The following is an 18,746-nucleotide window of genomic DNA, read 5'->3' on the forward strand; positions in this document are numbered from 1 at the left end:
CAGAGCAATTGCTTAGTTCCTGTCAGCATTACAATGACAATTCCACTCTCACAGTAATACCACAGAGTTTGATTTTAACAAAGATCATAATGCTTAAACTTCAGCAATAATAATCTATTGCAAGCAGCTATCACTTTTTGTTTAGACTTTACATTTGCGAGTAAATAGTAGACAGGTAATCATTTGCACTCAACTCTGTGCAGAGCACATCAAAGGAAATAAACAACTAAGTTGGATTCATTCATTTTGATATTTTTATTCTCAAAGTAAGGAGAAAAAAAGTTTGGGTTTAAAAGTGTTTAAAAAAAAATCTCTTAAGCCTCAAATCACAAACTAGAAAAATCATCAACTTAGCCAAGATTCTGGTGAGCTATTCAGACAAACTAGACCAAATTCTTTCCCAAATTCCTGCACAATTCCTACCTCCTCTGGAACGCTGAAAACAGGGAAAAAAAATTACAAGGGGGAGAAGAGGGGATAGTGGTCAGGAAGATGTTACTTCAAAAAGCATGCAAGATTCATCAATATGAGTACAAGGAACTGCACTTACACACTTGGGTTCAGTGCTTCAGTAATGAAACGAGCCACTAATGAGTAATAATCTATTCCAGCGTACAGCTGATTGTAAAATCTTGGATGATCTGAAAATATAAAAATGAAAAGCAAGCAGGAACAGAATGTATATGAGAAGAGAATACATCACAGGTTCTCTCAGCTGAATGCTGATCCCTGCTAACTATGATTCACTCCCCCATTCTCTCAATATTTTACGGGTTTACTTCCTTTTTTAAATTAGACAATCCTTTGAAAGTAAAAGTTATAGGCATTTTTAGGACCCAAAATAAGGCTGACGTAAGTAGCACACAGAACAAATATGGATTATTCACAAGCTTTAAAGATCAAAAAGAAGTGACTGACAACTGAGTATGTACAGAGGCCTTCAACAGTGGTGTTCAGAGATGCAATGGACATTCAGCCAAGTTTTCCTAAACAGTAAAACATGTAAAATCAGGTAAGCTGTATGACTCCATGCCCATTACACTCAAGGCTTCAATGCATGTTTATACTTAGATTAAGAACTATTTACACTGCATATTTTTCTTATTTAATATTCTTTCTAAGCGTAACAAATGAAAATTTGAAGGCAATTTGCAGAAGATAATCAGAATGCCTTCCACTAACTCAGTAATTATATCTGTGTATTATTAATACACTGCCCCTTTAGATCGGTATTACTGCCTTTCCGTGGTTTTCAAAGATAGGTTCATCCTCAAAATCATTTTATTGCTTTCCTTACAGTAGCAATAGAAACAGTAGGAAGGAATGTGCCTTGGAAGTGCACAGAAATTATATTACATAACCTTCTCACTTTCCAAAATACAGCCCAAGTTATGCCACATCTGAAATCATGAGCTTCTGAAAACAACACTATTTCTTATGCATCCCTTTTTGTTAAGTTTACATTATACTTCACACACTGCAGAAAGGCTACCTATAGAGAACCACTCTTGCAGAGATATCGTGTACGATCTCTGAAACACTGCAGGTTCTCTTCTTACAGAGTCTGGAATGGGAATTACTGCCTGTTGGCAAATTAACATCCTATAAGACTATTGCTCAATAGAAAGCAATAGTAAACACAGGATAATTATCACAAAGAATGCATTCTTATTTGTCCAAGGGCAGTGACGGTGATTCCACTCATCACTGCACAAAATTACATACAAAGATCTTTCCAGTTTCTTTGTCTGTTATATCATATACGTCTAGGCAACTTTCACAAGACCTCAAGAGGACAGAATCTACTGTTAACATCAACAGCATTATGATAATTAGGTTTTGATTAGTTTTCTTTGATTACACCTTCTGGGCAATCACAGACACCTACGGTGACCAGCATGCAGTCAAACAACTGAAACACAATCAAATATTTGTATATTTGTGTAGGCAGATAGAAAGCAGGCATTCAAATCCCTAGTTTTCTGGAAGGTAATATAAACATTATCCTATCTTCCAAGGTTAGTATACTACAAAACAACTTCCTTAGAAATTGCTTTCTTACTGGTTTTGACACTGTACTGTATCACATCCTGGCAGAGTTGCAAGAGTTTCTGATGAGATTCTCCAGTGTCTCTCATTTCCAGATCAAGAATCTTCTTCAGTGTTTCAGGGGCCCGCCATTCACAAACCTAATGATGAGTAAATAGGATACACCAACAGTGAACAGGTTAGGTAAAAGGAAGGCTGTAAGAGAAGTGCCAGGTAAGTACCACATTCAGAACTGCCCATGGAATGCAGCAGGCCATCAAGACAATATATGTCTGCTAAGTTGGTCTCACGTGGTCTTTGTTTTATTGCACCCCAGACATTCCTTGACCATAAAAATCAGAATATGGAAGGCAGAAAGATGTAAAAGATTGGGAGGAGAAGGTGTGCCAGTTGGAACACACAGATGTAAAGAGTCAGCCTTGAGTCACCCAATTACCTTGCTCATGGCTCATATGTCCCAGTTAGGAGAAAGAGGCCTACTGGTCATATTTTGCCCTTAGCTAAGGCTTTGTAGTCCCAACACTTTCAAATGCTGCTCTGCCCAGGAGTGGGAGCAATCTGTGCGTGCCCAAAGGCAATAATGTTTTATTTTCTAGTGCCCTTCCAACACATCCACTCTAGCAGGGTTTCTGCAAAACCCAGGGCAATCTCATTACATTCCCTTCCACAGTAGTACCACATTCACTGTCCCTCCCTCACTCATACCAGTGCCTCTGAGGAATAAACAATTCCCCACAACCAAATCAGGAAATGCACTACACCCATTTGTCAGCTCAGAGAAAGTCAGCACTGTGTTCTGAGACAAAACATAAATAAATAAATAAAGCTTCAGTTTCTGGCAAATAGGTATGCTAGCCATGTTACTGGAAGGTTTTTAAAATTTGAACTGCCACAGACTAGAAGCAATTTTGATTCTACTTGAAGTGCAATAAAATACAGCTGAAAAAAATTATTCATTGTTCATTATTTCTGCTGCAACTTTTCAACAACACTCTATGGCTTTACCTTTTCTGTAACATCATCAGCTTTCTGGATTATTTTTTCCATTATGATCTTACAGGCCTCTTCCACAAATTTCTCTCCTGCTTTTGAATCAGTTATTGGACCATTCAGGATGACTCCATCCACCAAGACAGCATTCTTCTTCTTCTGGAGTACATCCTGTTTGCAAGTACTAGCTGGAAGATAAAAAAAAAAAAACAACAAACCTCTGCATTAGACAAGGCCAGGTCATCCTAAGCTACAAAATATTCTTTCATTGCTGAAGATTCAGTGAACATAAGGAAATAAAATTCACATTGTCTTTTCATGTGTACAAAAATCCTAGATTTTGTTGGAAACTTCTTTACAGACAAATACAACCACTCTGTGTTACTTTAGATCCAGACTGATATTACATAACAGCCAACTGCATGGTATCCACTGTTTTCTATAGCATACGAAAGCATGCAGTGCACTTTCCAACCTCAGAAGAAAACACAAGTATGGTCCTCAGCATGATACAGCTGGATAAACAGAAAGGAAGTGTGAGATAACAGACACTCTTCTCAGCTGAAAATGTTTCTTTCCTATTCTCTTTCTTCCATGATACATTCCCAGCTTCACTCAGTCGTGTTATAGAGTCCTCTGTGTCCTCTGCAAAGTTTCACCGATTCCACCTCCATGAAAATAACACATTAATATCATATATCTGAACTCTCTTTTCCCCCTATCTTAGGTGACTTCAGTCACCTACTTGAGCATTTTTTGCTACATATATTAACTTTTTTATTCAGTTCTCCATTGGTGACCTCTTTCCTTTCCCTCACCGTTATCTGTGACACACTCTCCTGATGAGTTGCATAAGCACAGCACTACTCCCTTTACATTACTTCCAAAAGCACATCCAAAGTGCCTACTAGAGACAGGACATCAGTGACAATCGCGTATCTATTTCATGTATTGATTTCTTACTGCAAGATTAGAATGCCAGTTTTAATCAACATGAGGGTAAAGATGAAAGTGAGACATTAGGAGATACCAAGGGAACAGACATCTGAAAGAGAACAGCACTGAAGGCAGAAGAGGTAACTACTATATCCAAATTACCTGGATTACACATAGCATCAGTACACAAATCTAGCCCTAGAATAGCTACAGTCTATGAGGTCAGGCTGCATTGCCTTGGAGGGTCTTCTTCAGTTGGTGCTACAGTGAAAATATTGGAAGGATAAGAACACATGAAGGAGAAAATCTTATGCTTGAAACAACTTTACCATCTGCAGAAGCAAGGTGGCTTTTTAACAGGTGTACACAAACAGCTGAATTTCCAGAAGACTGCAGGGCAGTCAGGTACATTCACTGTGCCTGTACAGGATTATATAGAACAACAGTGTCTACAAAGGTGGAGGCCTTCAGGGTCCACTGATTGAAAGAAACTCTGTCAATCCCCTAACTCAGAGCAGCTGTTCACTTTCACTTATTAGGACAGGTATTACAAATGAGATCAAATTCCAGCAAGTGATGGAAACTCAGGTTTCCCATAAACAAGACATCAAGCTTCTGCATTTCTGAAATTACTTCTGTTTTTAATCCAAAACAACATTTTCCTGAGCAGAACATTTTGCACATTGTTACAGGAGAGGCAAATGTTCTCATGGGACAGATGCACAGCTAGCATGTAAACAATACTCCATTTTCAACAAGCAAAGAGGGAAAATCCCTTACATCAGAAAGCTAAACTCTCATCAAGCTGCCCAGCACACCACAGCAGGAGCACTAGACAGAAATTGTAGCTTTAAAAAAGCTTTACAGGTTTCTCTCTGAAAAAATAAGCTAGTAGGTTAATTTTGCAAGACCTAAAACACCAGGTATTAACAACAAATGGGAAGGCAACAGGCCTTTTAGTGGATAGAATAGGGACTATTTTTGGATTAAGTGTCAGTTCTTTTCTGTATAAGTGAACCCCTTAAGTACTAACCAGAGCTTAGAACAAACATGGAAAAACTCAACCTTGCCATCTCCTCAAGATCACAGAATTATCTGCATTAGAAAAGACCATCAGATCAACTGCCAACCTGACGTACCAAGTTTTATCACTAAACATGCCCCTTAGTGTCATACACACACGTCTCTTAAATACATCCAGGGTTGGGGACTGCACCAACTTCCCCAGACAGGCTGTTCCAATGCTCGACCACTTCTTTCATGAAGAAATCCTTCCCAGTGTCCAATTTAAATCTTCCTTGGTGCAACTTGAGATAATTTCCTCATGTTCTACCACCTGAGAAAAGAGGCAGACAACCTCTTCAATGCGGCCTTCTTTCAGGTAGCTGTAGATAGCTATGAGGTCTCTGTCTCCTCTTCTCCAGACTAAATAGCCCCAGCTCGCTCCCTCCCTCTCTTCACGTCTCTTGTTTTCTAGTCTCTTCACCAGCTTCATTGTACTCTCTACATACACTCAAACAACTCAGTGTTCTTCCTGCAATGAAGGACCCAGAACTGACCACAGTATTATAGGTGCAGTCTCACCAGCACTGCATAAAAAAGGGCAGTCACCTCCTCTACTCTGCTGGCCACATTATTTCTGATGCAGGCCAGGCTCCCACTGGCCTTCTTGGCCACCCAGGCTTACTGCTAGCTCATGTTCAGATGCTAACATCCCCAGGTCTATATCAATGGCATTTTGTTGCTATGGAAAAGAGGACAAGATCTGAACAAGTATCTGTTGATACTTCTTCTAATTACAGAAATACCCAAAAAATGGTGGAGCAAGAGAATTCTAACTCCTTTTCTTCCTCTGCTGTCTCTGCTAGAACCAAAGCTGTCTAAAAGATTTTGCTGGTAACTCCATCTGCCCTACTTTTGATACTTTCACACAGAGATGCAATACAAGCACTTCTATGACTTTTCACAGAATTTCTTGAAGAGGTCATTGTAAAGAAAGTGCAGAACCTTATGTTACATTTCCTGTCAGGTCTTTAGGGGCTGGGTGATGGGTCTAACAACAGCCTTGTATCTGAAGCAAGTCTACTGACCTTTGCAGACAGTTCTAGAGTCTCCAAAGGACACTTTGTGAAGCCTGAAGAGAAAGAAATTTCTGGAAAATGGGTGCTACCCCAGCCCTACTGTCCACACACCTGCACTGGGCCTCAGGCACAGTCTATGAAAGAAAGGCAAAGCAGAACGGTCAGGAAAAAGGGAGGGAAAAGAGCCTTCATTTCAACAGCAATTTACCTGTATAAATCTCTGCTAAAGAGTTCAGGACTTAACCCACATTATATTCCTTAAATAATGCACCTTGGAGTTATTTAACATTTGCAAACTTTCCATTATTACTTGTGCCATGGTTTTGTGATTTTTGTTCTCGGTATTCCACGTCATAACTTCATGTAGGGCACTGGTAGTTTAACTGTTAATGCTCAAGTTCTGGGCACTGACAACCATGTCATCGACCAAGACAACCTGCCAATTCAATCTGAACTTGCTGAGCTAAATTCTGCCCTGTAACACAGCTTTATGCAATTAATGCAATTATGCAATTAAAATATGAAAGTAATGTCTCCTATTTTATTCTGTTGTCCCATGACATCAGAGAAGGATGGTGGTGGTACAGCAGTAGAGGCTGAACCTTCCCACCAATATTCCACTCCATGTTGTTGTTGTGTGACAGATGGCAGAAGATGAACAGTCTGACAAAATGCTGTCTGACATTAAAGTGCATCTGAAGCAAAGAGGTGGAGCTGAATTCCTCCAGGAGGAAAAAATGGCACCCACTGACATTCATCAATGCTAGTAAACGTTGATGTAGACAAAACAGTGGATGTGGGCACAGTGAAGTGATGAGTGGTGCATTTCAGCAATGGTGACAGTGGGTCACCTCCACTGGTGCAGACTTTCACTGGTGTGGCATGCAGGCTCTTGTTCATTGCCGGCAAAAAATGTACAGCTAATGGTGTTGAAAAACAGAATTTCTAGCTGAGACATTTCTCTATCAAATAGAATTATTGCGTTCTCTGTATCTGTTGTAGTTCCAATGTAAATAAATAGGAGGTATTACTTTCATAGCTACTGATGTAATAGAAAAAACTATTTCTCAATTAACATCTAAAATGAACAAAAACATACTCATATTATGAACTAAAGGATTTCAGGTTTGGAAACAGTCACTGGATATAAATACTGTTCCCACCTCTCACGATTTTTTTTTGATAGTTAATTTTCTACTTACAACTGAACTCTGGAACTTTTATGAGACTCCTAAACTCCACTTAGAGATAAACTTTTCTCCTCTTGGTTGCAGCAAAAGTATTGAGAGGAAAGCCAAGTGGATGATAAAAGGCCAAAATGTTCAAAATAGAAGTTGATGTTAAAATTGCTTTTCGTTTTATGTATTTTTTTAAAAAAGAATCTATAACCAGTTTATTGCTTTGGATGTGTGAACCTTGAGAAAAATTCTTGTTTTAGTTTTCATGTCACAGCTCTCAAATTAAAAGATGTCTTCCCAGAGCACAGCTTAGAAACACCCCCGCTATCTTTACTAGCAAATAATTTATGCTGCGCTTCCATTGAAATAAATACATTTCTAATGCTTAAAATATTTTAGGCCTTTTGCATATCTTTGTCTCAGAAACACCTGACTGCATTAATGTAACCAGCCATCCTTTGTTCCACATGAAGCCCATATGCTCCTCTTTTTTCGGTTTTTTAACAACATGGTATGCAAACAATTTAGAAGCGTAGCAGCAGTAAATACAGTCTTTTTCATTTAAGATTACAGAAACAGACTCCTAAGCAGACTCAGAAGACAGACTCCCAGAAAGCGTATCAAATGCCATTTCTGCCAACTGGCACCAGGCATGAAACAGAACAAAAAAATTAACAAATGAAAATGTCTTAAATCAGAGATTAAGGATTACTGACTGTTCAAGATACTCTCCTGCAGAAGAGAAGACTTGATCCTGCTCCGCTTGAGCGTAATTGGGGATTTATCCCTTGGCTACAGCAGGAGTAGAATCAAACTCATAATTCTGACATTTCATTCTGAATGAAATATTGTATTATAGAAACTTAAGAGTTTCTAACTAACATGTCATTTTTATGATCAATATTATTTTCCCAGCAGAAAACAAATTAATGGCAGCTGAAATAACACAGAGAAAAAAATAAACACTTCTTCAGATGTTGTTCCATCAGTATGCAGGAACCACTGAGTACTTAAAAAGCTGCATCTGTGTTTCCACAAACATACAGAAACTTTCTCTGTTAAACTCTTGTGCCACAAAAAGAAACTGTAGCCTCATACTTGGCATATTCTGACAACATTCGGGGGAGTAGTGTAAAAGGCCCAGAAGGCTTTATCGCTCACAAGGAAGACAGAAACAGAAGGGGCGGTTGTGAAAGAGCGGCTTGTGCCTGAATGCCAGAGCCAAATCCTATTCAGTTTATACTGTACTAGTACCACTGACTATTCAAGAGAGGGAAAAAAGCTGGCTTTGACCAAATACTGCCTTCTGCTTTGTAACAAATGCAGTAATCGCTGCCAGTATCAATCAGAAACAGACCTTAAATTTCTTTATCCTGCATGATCTAGTCACAGCTAGATCTTTTTTTCTTTTTTCACCTCTTTTCTTTCTACGTGTCAAGAGAACAAGTGAACTTCAGAACAGAGATTCCATACCACCTTGTTTAATGTAGGAAGGCTACCCAGACACAAAGAGTATGCACAGGCATGGAAGGTTTCCTACACTGTTTTGCAGGCTCATAGACAAGACCTGTGGACAAGGAACAAGTTGGGCACTTCCCACTGAAGGTTTGCTTCGACTGCATAGATGCAGAAGTGACCTTTATGGGACAGGATCTGAGGAAGACAAAAGCACTGTGTCTGAATTCAAAGGCTGCTCAACTGAGTCACTGAGCATGCTGCTGGCACTGCATGGCATCACCACAACAAACGGGTCCTATTCTTTTCCCACACTTGGATTTCCCATTCCAAAGGGAAAGGTCAGGAGAATGGATGCAATCTTTACGTAGGCCAACCTCAGGGACAGACATTAATATGAAATAGCAGCATTTTGGTACCTCGAAGAAATAAATGAAGGAAAGATTAATGCTGCAATATTTCCAAACAGGAAAAGAGGCTGTGGCTAATTCGAATTCACCTCGATATAAAACTAAGGAATAGCAGATGCCAACAACAAAATGGAAATCCTAACTTCCTGACTGCAGCAAGATTCTCTCAGCTCACATTTTCAACTTTAACCTCTGCCAACAGAGTAGAGCGCACGTGACACATACAATGGCTTTTATTTCAATTAGATGCTTGTTACTAATAATGAACATTTTATGTCTTCTCCTTTCCCTGTTGGGAAGTGGACATGTTAGACCAGCCACTATGCATTGATAGCAAGGTTAGAAACTGCAGGGGGCTGAGTTTGAACGCAAGTGACCAATATGTGGGCGACCCACACTGAATGTCAAGAATCCAGCAGATTTCTCTGCTTCCCACTGAAAAAAATAATAATAATTTTTAAAAAAATTGAAGTGAAAACAAGTTTTTTTTTCAAAACAGAAGTCCTGCAACTTGATTCAAATGAATGCGTGACAGTCTGCAAGAAATATGTGTTTAGTCATAATATAAAAACAATTTTAATGCTAGTCATTGAAAATTCAAGTAAAAAGTAGTAATTAACTACATCAGTTTATTGGGATTCAACAGAATTTAAAATGCAAAAATAGATGAGTCTGAATTCACTTTAAGAAGTTTTATCTCTACATTCAATTTGCACTTAAGAACAACTTTTTTCCTCTTGCTTTTTCTTAACATCATAAAAACTTCCACGCTTTGTTTTCTGCAGAGTATTTCCAACTACTGTTCACTAATTCACGTCTACAACACTGCACTGACATATACCCTTATTTACTAAGATGGAGAAGTCAGTGCACTGCAAATCAGGATGTGACTTTCCAGCACATTAGGCTCCTTAACCAGCTCCTATATAGGCCTTCATAATTTATTAGTAACTTACGGACAGCAAAGTAGTTCAATGCTATTTCCAAATGGAGAAAGCTGCCTTGTACAGACTTGATCTTTAAATGGTGCATATATTAGATTGTAACTTCAGTAAATTAGACATTTCAGTTAACTGAAACTGCCCCTGTTCAGATCAGCCCACAGTTCTCCAGATCACAGACACACCACTTCTGCTCACTGGTTCCTCTATGGCAGTAGAGGTTGAACCTTCCCACCACGATTCCATTAAATGTCGCTGCTGTGTGACAGACAACAGCAGAGGGGCAGTCAGACAGAATGGTGACTGACATGGAAGTACATCTAAAGCAAAGGTGAATGAGGAAAAAATAGCACCCATTGACATTCATCAATGCTTGTAAATGTTTATGTAGACGAAACAGAGGATGTTGACACAGTGATGAGTTTCAGCAGTGCTGACAGTGGGTCACCTCCACTGGTGCAGCTTTTTTCACATGTGGTACGCAGGGTCATCACTGGCAAAAATGCACAGCTAATGGTGGTAACTGTGTTGAAAAATACTGTTTCATAGCTTAGAATCTGCTCTATTTAATAGTGTTACTATGCTCTCTGTGTCTGTCGCAGTTTCCATGGAAAGAAATAAGAGGTATTACTTTCAGTGCTACCTACATATATATGCATGTATGCATATACACTGACAATTCCCTAAAGCCAAATCCAATGCCTACCAGTGGGTTGCTGAGTACAAAAGAAAAAACATACAGCAACAGCACGATAGTAGCTTGTGATTTTCTCATGGAGAAGTAAAGGCACAGCAAAACAGTATGAGTTGAGTGGCCAGTCTCTGAAAAGCCACTGGCAGTCTATTAGGAAGTAAGCAGTCCATATGATGTTTGGTAGACGCACAGAGGTGATCACACTATGCATGCTAAGGCTCACCAGTGGAACAGTGCACTCCCTGTATAGGTAAGGCAGAGTCACTACACCCCTAAGGTAGGAAATGGGTAATGAATGTTGGGAGGTTTTTGCCAACATTTTAACCAGATAATTCAGGTCAGCATCATCACTGGTAACCAAACATCTGGTATTTAGAGCATTGCTTGCTTGCTTGCTTTTTTCCACTTCAACAAGTGGGAACAGTTTTTTGTCACATTATACATTGGCATGGGCTCAATGGTTACCAAACAATGCAGTAGGTGTAGTGAGAGTATGACAGGATTTTTCTGGGTAACAACGTACACCAGTCAGGTCAGTTCAGTACAGCAACTTTATTAGAGAAGTCTATTAAGGTATTAATTCTTTAGCAACATGTATTACACAGTAGTTATCTGCAAAGGTGAATTATTATTCCACAGTAATGTTCATTACATCCCTGGCTTACCTTCCGAGTACCAGAGTCACTCGGTGCCAGGGAAGCTTCCTTAGCAGACATTCTGAGCTCAGGGCTCTGAGCTTCCCAGCCCAGAACCCTATGGCAGGAGCGCTTCAAGGGGCTCAGTGTATCAGCCTGCTCTTACCAGTGCCTGCTGTCTTCAGCCAAGTGCTTTACAACATTACACACACAGTTTTACATCTGCTAAAACCGTATCTTGTGCAAAAGTGAAAGCAGTTTTCACCACATACATCACAATACCAACTAAACACTGACTATAGCTACAACACAGTGAAACCTCTGGCAGCTTTGTAGCCACAGGATGTCTTGTCTCTCCACATTAGGTCTGCTGGAGAAAAAGAAATTTAAGCAGCTCAATGAGACACAAACTGTCTTACAGTGTAGCTAAGGGAGGGATGCCAAGCAGTTTAAAATCAACCTTTGAAACCCTGACATTTGCCAATGGATACGATCGTATTTAAAAGGCTTTTCAGCTTGCATAAAGTGAAATGTGATGAAGGGCTGAGACACCCAAGCCTTAGAGCCAGAAGTTGTTCTAAATCCTCTAGATTTAACCCATTCCTTTGTAAAGCTCTGGACAGAAGACCTTGGTCATGACAAACCACTTCTCCTCATCAGTTGTGGCACTGAAAAAAAAGACTCTGGCCCTGTGACTTTTGCTTTAATACACCTCTGTTTTTCAATACTCAATACATTTTTTTCCATTAAGAAGAACCAAGATTATATATACTCAAGAAGCTGTAATAATGATGGACATAAACACTTGAACCAAGTGAAAATCATTACTTATCACCCTTTGATTTATCCTGTCATTTTCAACAATATCATCAACACAAATCTCCACTGCCAATGCACAAAACAACCATTCATTAGTCCCTCATAAACCCCATTGATGTTAAAATAAGATAACTTGTGTACACAGATAGAAGAATAAGAAGGAGGAAAATGGCCACAATTAAGTTATGTGCTGATGGGATTCCTTAACCATCAATGCTTTACAGGTACTCCCAAAGATCTCACTAGTTAGTGAGAAGACAAAGCAAAAAGAAAGGGAAGAAACTGAGATTTTGGTTTTTCCAAAGCCTGAAGAGGAAGTTTCCTGAATCTGACCACGGGCAGAGAAAACAGTAAAACAAAAGGTACGTATTTCAATGTGCCCCTTTTTAATGTTTTGTGCATTTAATAAACTCTTAAGGAAATACAAATGGTCTCTACAGAAGCAGGCAGCTTGAAATACTTAAAGCAAGGGAAATTAAAGTATATGAAATCTAAACTGTCCAGTAGGCAGTAAAAGTTTAATCAGTATGCTATAAGATTCCTCCAATGTTTGAAAGTGACATTTTTTGGTTGTATAAACGATACTTAAAAGATGCAAGCATTTACTGAATTTCTCAAGAGTCAAGTTTAGCTTCTCTTTTCTAGATGTTCATTAACTGCCAAGAAAATCTGTACTAATTTTAAAGCACAATGAACACACTCATGCAGAACTGCTTTATTTGATGCAAACTTCATTTCTTGCAAGTCTGCATATTCCTTCATCTCATGAAGCAGCATTCAAAGATCCCAGTATCTTTTCCACCAAAGCAGATCTTAAGATACAGAAGAGATCCTATCCTTCTGCCCTGACCAAAATACCAACCCCAGTGTCATATTACCGGAGCCTTAAAGTCACAATTTCTACCATGCTTCACATTACACCTGCTTTAGATGGCAACATACTACATGAAAAATGTGTGCTGACTCATCTCCCTGCTCTGCTGGCAAATTCAAATCACACAACACAACATACGATACACAGAGCAGAAGCCAGTGATTCTGATGTTAAAAGGCAGCATATGCTATAAATGGTGGCAGCTGCTTCTTCCCTCCCTTATGTGGTTTCCAGCTCTATTTACTGTACTTGATGAGCTAGTAACTCACTTAAGAGTTACTAGCTTAATAGAAGGGAATATCCCATCTTCCCACCCCATCCCCCAATTAAATAAATAAATACAGAATGCTCTATACTTTCTCCATGACAGAACAGCCTCAGAAAGCTTCACTGATGCCAAATAACTGAAGGACATGTGCAGTTAGAATCTGCTTCTGCAGCTAGGAGTGGGATTCTGAAGATTGGTCCCTGTTGAAAAATAGGGCTTTGCCATCTCTGGTGTTAGAGGAAGCACAGATTCTTACTCATCCCTGCACAGTAAAGCTGCTCTCATGGATAGCAGTTTCAGAGAGAAACCTGACACAGTCAGCAAGACAAACCTCACAAACACACAATTTCAGATACATTAAGGGTGTTAAAAATCACTCCCCAGAAGTGCTCCCATTACATCCAAAACTCCCGCAGACAAGAATAATTCAGTGCATGAGGAAGTGCACCTATTTCCTCACTGCAACTGTACCTGCTTTTCTAGTTGCAGCAGTGGCGTAAAGCAAACCCAATGGTACTGCTGCAACAGCCTCATACCCTTCATTTCTCCAACAGCTTAGGAAAACAGAACCAGAGCACCTGAACACTCAAACAAGACTACAGTCAACACCCTCAGCCACAACACAGCCCCACCTACATGAACTTTATTCACCAGACAGACTGAAGCACAAAAAAACAGCAAAGGTAACCAAAGGTAACAGGAAAACTGAAGAATTCCTCATGAGAGGAAAAGTATGCAGAAGTTATACATGCTGCTCAGGAGCAAGGTACTGAGACTGAAAAACCTGCAGCAGCAGAGTGCAAGGGGATTGCATTATTACTTATCTCTCATAACAGCACAAGCCAATTGTTTTGGAAGGAAATCAGGTTTCTGGTAGCCTGCTTTGGGCAACATTTGAATAAGAACACTGTTACTGACCTGGAAGGAACAACTGGGATCCCTGTCTCAGTGACCACCAGAAGCCTATCTTTGGTGTTGTCTTGGCAGAGGATATTAATATGAATGCCATTTGAAGGGAGGCACTTTGAGTTACTGCCATTCATGCAACATTACTGCTACGTGCACAGGATCATATTCTGAGCACAACCGCACGTATCTTACCACTAAGAGAATCATCATATTACTTCACAACACTCATTCATTTAAGAAAAGCAAATTACATTTCTTAAATTTATATAATTTTTCCCCCCAGGAGTTTTCTTTCAAATATATTGCTTTATTGGAGATCTTTCCACTGATAGATTGCCATTGACTTACTTCATCCATGAATGCAGGACACTGAACGTCTGGTAGATAAGTGAGAAGACTTTCTCAATGTGGGGTTAAAATTCTTCTGTTTTAAAGCCTCATTCACATTCAGTGTGAAATTGAAACACATGAAACCCCAAGTCATTCTGACCATTTTCCCAAGAGATTCCCAACTTGTGATAAGCAGAGAAGCTCATGGAAATGCTGGTCTTATGGAAGAGCATAGAACTGCAAGCACTTCTTTTCTGACTTAGCAACCAGTTTTTACTCACAAGTCCAAGGTATTCCTCATTTCTTAACCTTGCAAATAATGGCAGATCTGGAGCTTAAGCATGCCACAACTCAGTCAATTACTTTCCTAGCTCCCCCAGATGTCTCACCACAGTATTAGCCATAAGTCTCTCATCTTCCCAATTTCCATAAATATACACACAACTTCTGTCTTCCATTACATAATGATCTTCCTGCTGATGCAGGTACACAGACTTCCGATACACTTATGAAGTGGGATTAACTCCTCCCTTCCCAGGACCACGGGGATCAGCAGTCTTGTCACAGCGCATCACTGTACTGCCCTGCCTACCTTATTGCAGTGCCTGGAAAGAAAAAGAAGCGCCAGTCTTCAAAGATAATTTATTTCAACAAACATCCTGTAACGCAATGCTTTTACAGTAATTGTTGCAAGCACTACACCTTATTCAAACATTCAGATACATCTCCAGCCGCACTCAGAGGAAGGAGAGAGATGCAACAGGCACTCCCTACCCATCCGCACGAAGCTGCTGCCCCGCCGGAGTTCAAATCCCACTGCCCGCCGGGCTGCAGCCGGCCCAGCGGCCCACCCTGCCCCGGGACCCCCTTTAACCCCGGGGAAAGGGGTTAAAACCCCGATGGGGGCACGGAGCGAGCGAGGCGCTGCTCGGCTTCCCCCGGCAGGCGCCGCGCCCGAGCCCGCAGCCCCACTGGAGCGGGGGAGAAAGAGGAGAGAGAGGGCGGCTCTGGCACCGCAGCGTTTACCCTCCATCTCGCCTTCGTGGTGGAGCCGCCGCCTCTGCTCGCGCGGATCGGAGATGAGGGAAGGCACTACCGACTAGTCGAGCTGTCCTGTGCCGCGTTGCGATCGAGACCGAGCCTTCGCCCCGCACGCCCTCAGACGCCCAGCCCTGCCCGTCAGACCTCGCCGCTCCCCCCCGAGCCGCCTATTAATACCCTCGGCGCCTCAGGCCCGCCGCCAGCCGCCGCCTCCTCCGGGTGGGGGAAAATGGCGGTGGGGCAGCAGCCCGCAGCAGTGGCTTTGGCGCCAGGCACCTGTTGCCCACTAGGGAGCTGAGCGGTGGCAGAGGCTGTGCTGGTGCTCATGGGGAGCTTTGCTATGTTCATTTATTCTTTTTTTTATTTATTTTTTAAATCAAATGTAGAGCTAGACTATAGAATCATTGAGGTTGGAAAAGACCACTGAGATCACCAGGTCCAACCATCAACCCACCTGCTAACCACATCCCTTAGTGTCACATCCACACGGTTCTTGAACACCTCCAGGGACAGTGACATCATCACTCTTTTGGAGAAGAAACACTTCTTAATATCCAACCTGAACCTCCCCTGGCACAAATTCCATACTAGAATCAGCATGAGAAGCATTTCAATTCGATTTTAGGAATCGCAGTGCAATTAAAACATTGCAATCAGGCTTAGGCCTTGGTGAGGTGGCAGCTCACATTAGAGAGGCTGCAGCAGGTTAAGGAAGGAGTCTAACATCCTTTCTTCCTGAAGGAAGGTGACTGCTGCTGCTTGTGTGTGGCCTCAAAAGCAGCAGCCTTCAGGCAGGTGAAACAGTGGTGCTCACAGTCAGGACCTGCCAGGCTCCTGGCTTTTCTGCCAAATCTACACAATTGTGCTTATGTGCCTCGGCTTACAGAGCCCCGGTGCGGCATCACCAGCTGTCAAAGGCTACTTCCAGGCCTCTGAGTGAACTGTGGCTGACCTCATTCTCCCAGTTTATTCCAGGACACCAATGCCATTCAGTGCTACACACGTGTTCTTAACTCTAGTCTGTTTATTTTTCATAACTGCTACCTTAAGAAAAAAATAAAATTCTTTTTTACCACGTGTTAGTGCTGTTCCTACAGCAAAGTCTGAAAGTGCCCCAAAATTAACTACTGGAGGCCCCCCACAGCTCATTTTCCATTACAATTCAGGCCTGATTAAAGTTTGGCAAAGATTTTTGGAAGCTACTGAAATATTCAGGTGTGAATTAAACATTTATTTACATATAGTATCCTCATTTTCCTTGTTTGTGAGGATACCAATTGTCTAGCTTCAACTGCAGCATGCACCAAGTCATTAATAACTACAACAAGGTAATTTTGTAGTCCTATAGATATCCTTCACTGCAAGAGATAAGTATTCTGACTTCACTGTGATAGATAAAAATGGTAGATATCACTAAATTAAAAATTAGTAGTTGCCTGGGAACAAGTGTTCATGGCCTGATTGTACTCACTGTGGGGAAATGAAGAACAGCCCCAATCAAAACTATGCATTTCTTCTGCTTCAGAAGAGCTAATTTCCTCAAGCTGAGGAAAGTAGTGAGGGAAAGAAAACAGACAGGAGGAAAATAGAAAAAAAAAAACAGAACATTGAAAGAGGGCTTTCTTAAAAGCCTTTAATAAATGGCCAAAAGACTGTGATTCTTCAATCACAAAACGTAGCACCTTTCTCTTAAAAACCCAAAGGTGGCATTCAGGAATAAAATGGAAAACAAAGATAAATTATATAAATAACACTTAATACGAATTACAAGTTACTATATCAAAAATTGATAAGGGGAGTTATCAGGCAAGGTGAATCGATAGCTGAAACAGCTAAGTACATTTTAAGTGTGTTAGAAATAACACAGAGCCCAATAGAAATAATAGAGCCCAACGTGATATCGGCCCATCAGTAAGTATAGCTTCAGAATGGTTTGTGCTGATGCAGGAATTGTAAATATGTTTAGTAAATACTTCACTACTACAACAAACAAGTAGTCAGTCTCATAGGGACTATGAAGAACTGCTCTAGCCTGCTAGTAATTTAGAAAGATAGAAACCATGACCATTCCCTTACCACCAGCCTCAGATAGCTTTTGGTCCCCCTTTCAGGACAGGTACTTGGGCTTTCATCTGCTGATGTTGTAATAGACTTTAGAATACTTTTGAAATTGCAAATGGGTGCTAGTGTCAGAAAAATGACAAAGACGTTGACAGCAAAAGGTAGGTCAGCATCAATAGTTGATGTGAATAACAGATTTAATTCAAAAAGATCGCCAAGAAAGGAATAGAAATAATTCCAGTCTTTTTTATGAAGACTGGGTCTCATTGAACTTCTCTAAATTTATTCTTTGGTGAAACTGCTCATTTGGCTAAGTGCATATTGATGTTTTTAGACTTTAATGATAGTCTGAAAGAAAGACGTAGTACCCCATGATATCATTAAAGCACATGCTAAATTGACTAAGATTTGTCTAAATGACTGATAACAAAATGTAGCTGACAGCGTACAACCTTCAAACAGCTCTGTTTCTGAGAAAAGGCGATCACATCAGAAAATGGCACTAAGATGACAGAAACTGCAAGGGTAATAAATGGCGAACTGGGTCTTATCCAACAAAATACATCTAGGGTAAGCAAATCCCTATAATGAGTATGAAGGATTGTAGGCGCTGCGTAGTCAAGGGAGACTACACTTACTGAAATTTATTTAGGAGTTGTAGTCACCAACTCATTGTAAATCCTCACTGACAGCGTTTCAAGAAGGATTTAACTGCATCAGGGGAGCGGGAAGCAGGGAGGTAGTTTTATCTCTGGATATATCACTGAAGAGACCAATCTTGTATACTGTGTTCTTGTCCATGTCTTGAAAAATTACTTAAAAATTGGTGAGGGGGCAGATTAAGAGCTGAAAATGTGATCTAAGAATTGAAGAAAAATGCTGCTAAGTGACACTTAAACAGCTCAATCTGTTTATCCTATCAAAAAGATTGACTTGATTACAGTGTATAAGTACCTCTATCGAGAAAAAATATGAATTCTGAAGAGCTCTTTAATCTAGCAGAGAATAACATAACAAGAAGCTGTGATAGAAGCTGAAGTCAGACAAATTCAAATGAAGCACTCTGTTTCTCTTC

At 40.5% G+C, this 18,746-nt stretch overlaps 1 protein-coding gene across 9 annotated transcripts in view; it reads right to left on the minus strand.

Annotated features, from left to right (window-relative positions):
• The window catches only part of GADL1 (glutamate decarboxylase like 1), a 244,774-nt gene that overhangs the window by 65,496 nt on the left and 160,532 nt on the right, over positions 1 to 18,746 (minus strand). For 5 of the 9 annotated variants that reach the window (XM_052695916.1, XM_052695917.1, XM_052695913.1 and 2 more), the window contains 3 exons: positions 3,055 to 3,227; positions 2,063 to 2,189; positions 551 to 641 (listed from right to left, as the gene is read on the minus strand). In XM_052695916.1, the coding sequence (XP_052551876.1) occupies positions 551 to 641; positions 2,063 to 2,189; positions 3,055 to 3,096 (260 nt within the window). In that variant the 5' untranslated portion in view covers positions 3,097 to 3,227. Of the gene's footprint in view, positions 1 to 550; positions 642 to 2,062; positions 2,190 to 3,054; positions 3,228 to 14,248; positions 15,175 to 15,595; positions 15,746 to 18,746 lie in introns of those variants that run through there. The other 4 variants (XM_052695910.1, XM_052695912.1, XM_052695911.1 and 1 more) reach the window with 3 other exon arrangements.

This window comes from Tympanuchus pallidicinctus, unplaced genomic scaffold (genome assembly GCF_026119805.1).
Source record: "Tympanuchus pallidicinctus isolate F22 unplaced genomic scaffold, pur_lepc_1.0 scaffold3, whole genome shotgun sequence".
Taxonomy (NCBI): domain Eukaryota; kingdom Metazoa; phylum Chordata; class Aves; order Galliformes; family Phasianidae; genus Tympanuchus; species Tympanuchus pallidicinctus.